The following is a 12,500-nucleotide window of genomic DNA, read 5'->3' as shown; positions in this document are numbered from 1 at the left end:
AAAATATTGTGTGCCAGGGACCCCATACAAGATTTGTGCTGTTTACATATTTCAAAAATAAGTTTTTGCACATTTCTTCTCGATTTTTGGAAAATAGTAGATCTACAAGCTCCCAACAGACCCCGATGCGTTTTGAGCCTATAGATCGTCTATTTTCCAATATTGCGTTAAAGTGGTTAAACAGATTTTTATGCTATATTCACAAATTTTACTGCAGGGGACCCCCTGGAACCTTCTCAACGACCTTTGGACCCCACTTTGAGAACCACTGACATACAGCAGAGGTCTGACCAAGAAGATAGAATTGGTCATTTTCCTCTCAACTGAGTGAAAATGGTGAGATATGTGTGTAGAAACCTAAATGACTATGATTAATGATGTTTCATTATCTATGCAAGAGCAAGACACTGGATGCTGGCATGTAGAAAGGAGTATCAATCGGCAGATTTTGTAGTCTTTGGGGTGGCCAGCTGGGTGTGTGTGTGTGTGTGTGTGTGTGTGTGTGTGTGTGTGTGTGTGTGTGTGTGTGTGTGTGTGTGCGTGTATCACTTTTTCCATTGCATGTCCATACTGTAAGTCCCTGGACAGCATCACAACCTCCCTGAAGGACACGAGGAGTGCTGGAATGTGCATTTTTACGTCACCTTCTGAGTCCAATTTACAATCCAAACAAACAACTGTACAAGGTTGGCTAAGTAGAATGTGGCTAGGCCAGCCAAGGAAATTCCACAGAGTTGCATTTAAATGAGTGAAAGTGGAAATGGAAACATTTGTGGCACTCTTGACTTGATTAGTTGAGGCCCGCAGAGGAAAAGAACCACTCCCAAAGAAACAGCTGGCAAAATATTAACCACTTAAGCTCTATATACTTCATTGTAAGACGAACAGCAAATATAGCTGATATACAAGCTCACAATCAATGTGAAACTATTGCTGAACATTTCTGAAAATCTTCACGAAGAACGACATGCCCAAAATAGGGATGCCAGGTTGATAGTATTTTTTTTTTAAGCAAAATTTATTCAAAGAGACATGACATTGTATTTACATATGCAAAAATTGAAACAACTCTTCGGTTTTATATTTTCTCCCATCCACCCCACCCCAGTCCTCCCCAACCACCCAACATTTTTCCCCATAAGGCTGGACATACAAACAATACAGGTTGATAGTATTAACCAGTATTAAGCACTTAGCTCTCTGACCATAGACAGAAAATCGGTCTCTCAATTTAATAACAGCTCAAATCCTTATGCCCTTTATGTGTTTTTATATAACATAGATCATAAATCTGTTATTTTGTAATGAGTCAAGTGTTCATGCAGTTAAAAGTATTTCGAGAGTAACAGAGGCTCTGTTGGATCTCTGTTTTTATTTCACTGTTGCCATAGCTGTTCAACAAAACGCTCCTCCCCCTCGCTGCTCTGAAAACACGTCCTTGGCGGCGTTCTATTTTTGCCCCTGCCCACTCATAGCTGTGTTTGAATGGAGAGGGAGCTTGACAGCAAGGCTGATGAAATCCACTTGAATGCGCCCTCCAACCCCTCTCACACCTCACGCACCCACCACCCACAGGCCTCGGGTTCCAGTGAGACAGAAATCACGTTCTTGGGCTGCTTGAGAGCACACGTTTCTGTGTAATTAGCCAGGCTCGGTTTCTCACTCTGGGAACCACACCAGGGGATTTTAAGATTTCACACCGGCACCCACCCAAAAAAATCCCCTTCCCCTGCCCGCTAGCACTTTCACCATGCTCCCTTTTCCTCTTTGTGTAAGAATTAGAGGGCAATTTCACACCTGAGAGAGAGGGCTATAGGCGATAAATGTGACAGATAAGAACCTCCGGAGGTTGCTGAGTTACGTGGTTCTGTCTGTCTGTCACATATGGTATAGAGCAGAGGCAGACTGAGCTCACGGAGGTCTTGTGAGGACAGCTGAAGGAACAACTGTTTACCCTGAAACAAAATAGACCGTTTGTCAAAGAGGGGGAAGAAGTTGTGGGGCAGGGTGTGAAATATCCATTCATATGTACAGTATCTGGAACAAGCTTTTACTGTGTGTGTGCACATACACATACACACACATGTTCTCAGCTGCATGGTAAATGCTAAGGGCTGTGCTTGTGACCCCATAGGCATGTCCAACATGAAACCTTGCCCAAGCTTTTCACACATAGAGGGCTTGGGGCAGGGGCATGGGTCCGTCTGAGAACCAGACAAGGTTGAAGCTAAGAAACAGAGAGGGAAGGATTGAGAGAGAGAGAGTGAGAGGGAGAGAATGTTCAACATATCTACTTAAAACAGTTTAATCACTGTTTTACATTCTTATGGTGTAGCGTCAGCCTAATTACTATCGTTCTAACAGGCACTCCTTGAACCTGACCTTGACAAAACAGGCGGTCAAATGTAGATGGGTTATGTCCTTGACTCTGTATTGTAACTATAGAGATTTTTTTATCACTGTACTGTTTAATCTAATTGTGAAATAGAAGTTGATGAAGAAAGCCCTCAGGCTGACAGACAGTTCCCCATGGATAACCACTGAATGGAATTTCATCAGGCTTTTCAGGCGACCCAATTACATGTCCAAAATAATGTACAATTAGATTCCCGTTTCGTTGGCACTCAATTAAAGCTCACACAAAAGATAACAGTCTGTTCCAGCAGATGTACTATCATTTATAATAATCTTTATTCTGAACACACAGTAATGTATGTAACACAGGCTCTTATATATGGGCTATATATCAAACAACATTACTTCATTAACCTGCCACGATTGTTTCTGTTAAGCTTGTTAGTCAAAAGACAAAATTGACCCCTGATTCCATCACTGATTGAAATACTAAAAGGAAAAAAGTGCAGCTTTTTTTTTTCTTTCTTTTTTTTTTTTGCAGGCTTACCAAGGCCTAATGTGCAGGGTTGTCATTCATTATTTTCAAAACATTAACATCTGCAAGAGGGGGGGGGGGTAAAGGGACTCGGGGGGCTGACCAGTAACTCAGCCTTGTGCTAAATGGCTTTACGACTCATCTGTGGTATAAGCTTAGGCACTTCTCAACATGCAAAAATAGACAGTCATCTCATAAATGCAATGCTCCCTTCATAGGTCAGAGACAAACTAAATGGCATAAACAACAACAAGGAACATAATGGCTTTTTCTAAACTAATGGGTGAAACAGCAGCAGTGGTAAACAGGGGGGATTTATGATTGTAAGCAGAGGCATCGGGGTGTAATAGTAATGTTGCCATGAGCCATTAGACAGCAAGAGGTCCACTATGCAGTTTAATGATCTATGTGTGAGTATGTATGTAAGTGTGTGTCTGTGTGTAATTTGTTGAATAGAGGACATTTTTTAACTGCTCGGCCATGCTGTTGGCAGTACCACATGTTCAAGCATTACAGAGTGGCTAAAGATTGCCTGAGCATTAATGGTCAGTAGATACACAGATGCGGTATCATAAGCAAAATGCAAGTCAATAATTTCCCATACTAAAGTCATTAATCTTTATAAAATGTACAAAAATTGCCTCAGTGGCTTAAAATAAAACCAGACATAGTGTCGGCCATCTTACATTTTGTTGACATCTTGAACCATTCAAACGTGCAATGTCTGAAGATTATGGTACACAGGCGACAATTTCAAACAATTCAAATGGGAAATTTTGCGGGAACATGTACTGTACCTATATTTTATTCCTATGGTATTCTGTCTCCGTATACTGCTGCTGTAGCCACAAGATATCGACATGTATTGCAATCCTTATCTGTGTGTAAGACAACACTGCTCAGTTTACTGGCTCTCAAAGTTACTCATGTACCATCATCTTCAGACTGAGTATAAATATATTAGTCTTCATCCTCATCTTCCAGTTTCTCCTCCTCCTCCAATACCCCCCCCCCCCCCCCCCCCCCCCTTCATGGTCTGTCTCATTCGCCTGCACAGATATAAAGGGACAGTGTGTTCTGCAGGGGAGCGGTGCAGACGACATCACCGGCGTTGCGTGTCTGCGTTCATCAGGAATGTAAGGCAGCCCGAAGGCTGTTGATGTCTAGGTAGTTACAAACAGCCCAGTTTGTGTGCTTTTCTTTGAAGTGGTTTTAGTGTCATTGTCCCGGTGGCTTGGTGGACAGACAGGATCTGAGCAGCTCCCTGCTGCCCATCTTCTGCACACCAGTCTCCCACACATACTGTACATTCTACTAGATGTTTAGTTTCATGTCTATGCCATGCCATTGTTGTACTTGATACTGTGTGTGAATGTGAATGTGTGTGTGTGCGTGCGCATGATTCAGTTTATCTTTGCTCATGTGTGTGATGTGAGTGCACAAAAGTGTTGTCTTCGTGCCCCTGCATTAATATGTATCTTTGTGTCTGTATATGCATGTATGCAGGCATGTATGAATGCATGTGGTATGTACCCCAAGCGCATGTCGGGTGCATGTCCCGTGTGCATGATGGTCCACGCAGGTGCTCAGTCTTCCAGGAGCTGCTCCTCCCAGGTGGAGGTGGGGATGGCGCTGTAGGGGTCTATGATGACCTTGGCACAGCGGATGATCATGGCTACCAGCGTCAAGCAGAGGAACGCAATGCAGGCCAGAGTCAGGCCCTGATCCACGTCCACGTACTCCGGGTCCGGAGTGGTCTCCACCCCCATGGCTGCTGCTGTCGTCTGCTGCTTACATCCACCGAACGCCCGCGCACCGCTACCATCCTGAAAACCCAGCTGATGATGGGTGGGAGGTGGAGAGGTAGAGACGAAGGGAGGAGGAGAGAAGGAGAGGAGGAGACATTAAGGTGTGCATGATATCCGAAGCCTCTGACATGAAGGAAGGTATCCTTGGTAAGATACATAATGATGATATGTTTCTCTGCTGTCGGGCACAATACACAATACTGCCTCATCAAAGTCAGTATGGTGACTTTACACATTGTCAGATACTTGAATGTGTCCTAATATTATCATCACTTTATCCAAATACAGCTCAAGTGGAGTTAGTTTGGTTTTTGACCATTAATGTGAAGATAGGTGTTTTTTCCCCGTCTGACTCTGTCATTCTAATCAATGATGGACAAAACAACTATCTCCACAAGTTGGGGTTAGGTGGTTTGAACGACAGTTTGAGGATCCAATGGAGTTAGGAGGTTTAGTCAGAAGTGCTTTTTAATACTTTTCTTTGGTTCAATATTTGTAAAACCCACACACAGACATAAAGGGTGTTCAATAGCACTGATTTATAAAAATAAAATGGAGATAGCTGGTTTCTGCCCGACAGCGACGATTTGCTACCATGCAGCGATATACAATCAGCAATCCTACACCTCTTACGTTAAATGTACGGTTTGCTCTATGTTTGTGTGTGTGTGCATTCACGTGTGTGCATGTGTGTATAATCAGACTAATGCTCGTCTTATTTTACAATAAATCTCAGCAAGAGAATACCAGAACTCACAAAACAGTTCTTTTAAGGCACTTTTATTTATATATTTTAAGCGTGGTGGTATGCTACAGAACAGACAGCAATGGACGCGTTTCGGCGTTAAGCCTTCATCAGCATTGATGAAGTAATGCTCGTCTTATCCCATGTTCTGGTAGAAAATATGAATCTTGTGCAATTGTGATTCATTTCTGTCTGGACAGCTGCAGATAGACTACGAACATCTGTGAACGTCTACAGTATACTAAGGCATTACCATCCTCAAGGGTAACCAAAATCACCTCAAGAATGGTAATACCTCGTTAACACATTTTAACCTGACGAAGGTCTGAGAGGGATTGAACGTTTCTACTTGCAGGTTGCCTCTGCATCAAGGAAAGGGGGATGTGCGTAAAATGTATAACAAACATGGACACTCGAAGACACACACACAGTTCAGTAACACCAGTAAGAACGGAAACAGATCATCTATGGCGTTGCCCTTCCTTCACACAGTATATTGTAACCAATGACAGACTTAGGCCAGAGTACTAATATTTTAGGAATGTTGCTATATATCTTTGCCCTGGGCCCGTCCTAAAATAGCATGAACATCTTTGGCCAAGTTAGAATTTAGCGTTCAAAGACACCAAGGGCCTGTTTGAAATGTCTTAAAGGTTTCATGACATTCAGTTTTACAACACATTAAAAGTATTTATCATGGTCCTTCAAACGTGTATTAAAAGTTTTAACTGAAAAATCCACTCCAGTGATCCATGGCAGGATGTTTTGATGTTTTCTCTCTGATTTCTAAAGCCTTTTCAACTGCAATGAAAAAATAAATCTTTGCCTGCGGGTGTCGCTGTTGAGGGATTTTGATAGGGGAGGGGAGGGGAGGGGCGGAGAGGAGAGGGGGCAGGATTAATCGACTGTGACATCAAAGTCAAGGGGCCAATCACAGATTAATTTTCAGCCTAATTATTCAGAAAGGCGTATTCCATTATGAAAAAAAGTTATATTTTTTATCATTTATATATCATTTATTTATATATATTTATTTATTATATCAATATCAGCAGGTTGTAAGGTTGTAATACCATAGAGTTTAGCTTCCTGTCTGATTGTCTGAATACTGATTGTCATTATCACCACAGTGTTTTTCCTTATTCGTTGTCTCAGAAGACAGCGATAATCCTCAGAGGGTCATTCTCAAGACACTCTCAGAGCATAACATTATCAATATTCAAAGACATGCACATGGGAAAAAGCTGTCCAAATTATTGAATTTTGTTGCTTTTGGGGACAAAAGAGTTTGTTTTGATCAGCGGCGCTCCATAAATATACAGAGCGCTGCACAGAGAGAACAAATGTTACCCTGTCAAAACAATGAAGAGGGAATTGAAGGGAAATGGTGGGCATGGTGCTTTTTTAATTTCTGCTATCTTTATATAAGAGCCTCGGGATGGGTTACCTGGGCCATCTGTAGGAAGGACTGTAGCCTTATTTATGTGGAGGCCTTATTTGTGCCACCGGGACGCCCTGGGGGCATGGTGCTTTAACCTACAATGCTGGTTATTCATTACCAGAGGTTTGTTCTCTTGCTTTATTGCGGTTGAATGAAAAGAGTCTGGCTTCAAGCGGCGAGGTACAGATTAAATTGTAAGTCCCTAAAGAGATACTGTTGAAAAGATAGTTCTGCTGTCAGTGAGTCAGCCATTTTGAAATTGTGTTTTCAAATAACCTCATTGTATTTTACCTTGAGACATTATAAAATATCACATCGTCCAGTCGGGACCAGATAACTCCATTTTCAGTTTTTTTTTCTTTTTTCATAAATCGACGCTATTGAACACCCAATTCACATCTGTGTAAAAAATCTAAACATTTGAACCAATGAAAAGTATTAAAAAGCGCCTCAGACGAAAACTCCCAACTCCATTGGATCCTCAAACTGTCCGTCAAAAACAAACAACTCCCCCCTCTCCTCGACACAGTGTTACAGCACAGCATTAGCAGTGCGCGGTGCGCAATGAACGAGGAGGAACAACACGTAAGCAGACTCCCCGTAGTATGTTAAAACTATGCAGTGTACCTGTTTATCAAACAGCACTGACGCTAATGTTATGAAAAAGTAATTATATTTCTAAAATCTATGAAGTGTTTAATGAGGAGAGCATTGTGATAAGAAGAAAGACGTTCATAGCATTTCTGTCGCGCTAGTGTTCTACTACCTCTTAGCAGAAGTTATTGTAATATTTAAAGTCCTGTTTATTGTTGTAGGCCTATATAATAAGGGTCATGAAGCATCAGGGCATTAATTCACACGTTGTTGTGATGCATTGTGAGCTTGGAGATTCATTGTTAGCTTTTGGGAATCTGTACCCTTTTGAAACCTCTCTCAGCAGCGAGTGGAGCTACTGTTGTTTGGACACCTAACTCCATTTCAGCTTGATTTCTGCTCGTCTGAAACTTCTAACTCCACTCACGCTGGGTAAAGTGTTGATTTACCCGCGATTTGGGTAAAGTGTTGATAATATAATGACACATGCAAGTATCTCACAATATATACAGTCACTATACCAACTTTGACGAGGTAGTATTGCTTTGTTTTAAAAATATAAGGTTTTCTTCATTTTCTGAAAAACGTATATCTTGTTTTTTCGTTTCCTGAACAATGAGCGTTTTGGAGTTCGCAGTTTCGGGCTGGACAGCAGAGATATCTGATATTAACTTATTTTCCAACTTTAACGCACAGCTAATACTATATGGCTGCAGGTTATGGGTTCCCAAGTGCCTTGGCTAGAGTAAATGTATCATGATAAAGGATTTAAACTCAAATTATGTTGAGGACAAAAAGCTACATATCCATTTAAAAACAAAAAAGTATTGAAACTCATCACACACAATTTCAGGATAATACTATGCTAAGATAATGCTACATTATTCATTCCACAAAATGTTTTTTCTAGCTAAGGTCTCAGAGGATCACAAAAGTTTTACTTCTCCATAAAACATTACAGAGAATACATTCTTGGACAAATTGGACAGATTTTCTATCAGACTATGCAGCTTAGAGGTGCTAAAGATTACATCTTCTCTTAAGGAAGGAAAGCAAGTATACCAAGGATCATCCAAAACTGAGAGATGACAGGGAAGGAGAGGAGAGCAAGGTTGCGGGTTACTCACTCTACTATCTTTTCTGTCACCCTGCACGGCCCTTATATCTAATAAACCAGAGACACATGAAATATAATCTAAAACAAGGGATGGGAGGAAAGCTAAGAAAGGGCAAGCTAAGAAGGAAATTTAGAGGAAAAGGAAAGAAAGGAGAGGAGAGCAGAGTAGCGCAGAGGTCATTAATCCCAGTGTAACACAGACTGGTGGTAACAACCGAGGTGATGGACTACCTGACTGGACCAAGGTCCCAGTGCAGCGCTCACTGTGGACTCAGAGTTACAGAATGATTGCTATCCCATCTCTCCACAGAATTTCTGTCATTCTAGTTTCGCTCTCTCTCCTGCCAATCTCCCTCTTACCCACAGCACTCACTGTTTGTCTTCTGTTTTGCCAGGATGGTTCCATCATTTTACATTAAACTTGAAATTAGATTGATAAACTAATTATGTATTTATTTATTTACTAGACCATACCCGTCGGGGGATATGAGCACCCAAAGTGGACAATTCACAAATCATGAATCAACATGTTTGTTTCCACTTCAATGTAAATGTGGCAGAGTTAGCTAATGAGCTAGTTCATTTGTTTATTAAAATTGATGGCCTGGTGTAATACAATGTGTACATCACAATTCAATGATAAATACATAAATATAATAAATACCTAAATACATAATAAATACATAAATATAATAAATACATCAATACATTCTAAGATGAACAGTTATATAAAACAATGAGTATGTAAAAGCAGTGTTTACTGTAGTATTATATAGTCAAATGATCTGTAGCAGGTATCCACAACGGGGGTGGCTACCCCCAGTCCCGGTACTCGCGGAGGGCCATCGTATTGACCTTTATTTCGTGTTAGGACTGCGTGCCAGTGCGTGGGCATGCCAGGTGGGCCTGTCACACTTTTCTCATCTCACGAGGAGAAAAGCCTGGTAACGACCAATGGCAGAAAACGTCTTTACCAGACTTGCTGTCTTTTTTCGGGGAATATAAATAGATCTGCAAAGCATTGACGTAACTTCCTTGGGCGGTAGCCACGGTACTTCTGGGACTTCCAGGTCCGACACTCTCAGTAGCAGTAGTCTCGCCCAGGAACATTCGTATTACGTGTACAACATAATTGGTTGAAACTGGTTCCAAAATGACATTATTGCTGTCCGTGGTGCTGACCTCTTGGGCTGTGTGCATGCGCTATCACAGTGCTTCTCAAACATTTTCATGCCAGGGACCCCAACATTGATATATATTTAGCCACGGACCCCCATCTGAAAATATGCTGTGCCAGGGACTCCAGAAGCAAAGATTTGTGTTTAAAATGTTCACTTTAAAAGAAATATATTCAAAGATTTGCACAAATCTTCAAGATTTTTCAAAAATAGCAGAGCTACAAGCTCATTGCGCGGCACTCGGTGCCACGCTATGAGCTTGTAGATCTGCTATTTTTGAATAGCCAAAGTATAAAAGGTTAAAATGATTGTGATGCTATATTCACACATTTTGCTGGGGACCCCCTGGAACCCCCTCAAGGACCCCTGGGGGTCCCCGGACCCCACTTTGAGAACCAATGCGCTATCATGTTCGATTTGCTGTGTTTGAGAGTGCGATTTGCAAGCATGCATTATAGTTTTATTTTGTTGTCCCTTTCTCTGTTTTAACTAATCAAACTTCATTACATAATAAATGGTCTAATGCATTTAATTAACTTATATGGTGTACATGTTTTGCGATGATGTTTCAAATGCTTTGAATTTGTATGAGAAAAATGTAATAAGCCCTGTAAACCCTACAGTTGCTGGCATGTATTTGTTGTAAAGGCGAGCTTGACAGGGTTATTTAGCACCATAATGCAGCAGTATAGTGTTTCTCTCAATCTTGTAACCGCACACCAAACTATAAAATATAGCATAGTGGTTGTTTTGGGGGGGGGATATTATGCCACTGGATAAGTGGCATTAACTTACTCTGCCACTTATCCACAAATAGAGCTTTATATAATTAATATATTATAATTAAACACCACCTATGTAATGAGAAATCCTCTCACCACTTTCTTTCTGCCGGAATCAATAGGATCCAAAATAGGGTCATAATAGTTTTCAGGGGTGAAGTAGTCCCTATGAGTTAACCTTATCCAACAAACCATGCCAGGTTTCCAGCTCCAACTCATTAGCACTCTTCATGTATTTAGGAATGTCGAGTCCTGCACAAGCTCTTTATCCTTGAATAGAGATGCTCACCCCACTCTCTCTCTCTCTCTCTCTCTCTCTCTCTCTCTCTCTCTCTCCTTTGATGGGTACAATCTGTACGGAGTCTACTGTGTGAACGAGAGAGAGACAGGGACACAGAATGAGAGGACATCCCCAGGGGATTTGTCAACATAATCATGTTTAATAATACATCCATCCTATCCCTTCATCGCCATAATGTCTCTCTCATTCAAGGAGCCCTCTGATCGTTCAGCCTACAGAGGATCAAGGTGAAGCTGCATGGGAGTGGAGGAGCGTCTACCTGTGTTCGTGCTTTTGGGATTCCCTTACATATGTACATCACGCTCGAAGATATTTCTCACTGAGAGTGTGAAAATGAACCCGGAGAATAACACTCCGGATTTTACTGTGTGCCCTCACTCCACCCCATCACCCCCACTACCTCCACTACCCCCAAGGACTCAGGCAACTGTAACCTTGGTTACCCCATTAGCAATTTAATGGAAAATTACAGCTGACTCTATCAAGGCACCCACAGGAAGGGGGTGTGGGTTTCATCGTAATGCTGAACCACAGCTTTGATAGTGCCATCTGCGTATGCAAACTCTGGAGCGCAGAGCATGGATAAATAGCACAGTGCTGTTTGTGGTTGTAAACAAATTCATCCACGTATGACTGACTCTCTCAATGATCCACTTGTCTTTTCCAGAGCATGGTTGTAAACATGAATCCGTCACCGTGAAGTATCTGAAATTGATAGATTATTTTTGAAAACCACCTCTTTAACCCTGGCATTCCAAATTTGGGTAGATACATTTACGAAAGTTTAAGTTAGGAGTGGTTAAGTAAGGAAAGGAAACAAACAGATTTTCTGTATTATCATATCTTGCTTAAATAGTGTTGTGAGAACCTTTGACCAATCAATAGCCTACAATTATATTTCTATACAGCAGTAGAGAAGCCTCATAGTAAGACTAATAAGAAGGCCATTGGCACTCCTCCCATGCCATGCTGTGATCAATGGTAATTGCTCTTATATAAAGTTCTAATTAAAATGACGAATGGGCTTCATAATGCTGTGATCTTGTTGAAGTCAAACACGCAGGAACACAATCTAATTAAAGAGTTATAGCTTTGGAGCAAGCACTTTTGGCTTTTCTCCTCTTTGCAAAGTCCCTCTGTTGTTTTTATTGTGTTGCTAATGTGATTTGTGCACTCAGCAGGTAGCATTGAAGCAGGTAACTTTACCAGCAGCTCCTGAGATTACGCACCCCCTGAGTCTCGCATTCTCCTTTCAATGATTAATATATACTTAAATAGTGCTGTGGTCTCTTACTCGTAAAATTAAGCTTAAATCTGGATACAGTTTAGCGGTTTACCTGTTTTGTATTTTCTTTGTATCCTGACTATTCCTGTAATTCACCATGCATTACTTCTCCCTACACTATACTGTGTGCTTTTGATGGGCAGGCCTCATACATTAGCCCATATATGAGTCATCATGGCCCATGGGTGAGATGAGGTTCAAGGGTTCAAGGGAGGGGAGGCTAGAATGCATCCAGTTAAGAGGAAGAAGGGATTGAATGAGAGAAAGTAGAAACAAACAAATAAATCCTCAGTAAGTCTCCTGTGGAGTGAGATAAATTATTATTTACATTAAGCTCTAATAATATATTGTGACGTCCA

The 12,500-nt window shown here is 41.3% G+C and overlaps 1 protein-coding gene across 1 annotated transcript in view; it reads right to left on the bottom strand.

The window, feature by feature from the left end:
* Window positions 1-3,958: 3,958 nt before the first annotated feature.
* The window catches only part of ctxnd1 (cortexin domain containing 1), a 15,174-nt gene continuing 6,632 nt past the window's right edge, over window positions 3,959-12,500 (bottom strand). The window contains exon 2 of the mRNA XM_084043292.1: window positions 3,959-4,728. Coding sequence (XP_083899418.1) covers window positions 4,477-4,659 — 183 coding nt within the window. The 5' untranslated portion in view covers window positions 4,660-4,728 and the 3' untranslated portion in view covers window positions 3,959-4,476. The remainder of the gene's footprint in view (window positions 4,729-12,500) is intronic.

This window comes from Gymnoscopelus microlampas (genome assembly GCF_963454915.1).
Source record: "Gymnoscopelus microlampas genome assembly, chromosome: 1".
Taxonomy (NCBI): Eukaryota; Metazoa; Chordata; class Actinopteri; order Myctophiformes; family Myctophidae; genus Gymnoscopelus; species Gymnoscopelus microlampas.
The sequence above is the reverse complement of the archived record's forward strand: the minus strand, read 5'-3'. Positions and strand labels throughout refer to the sequence as shown.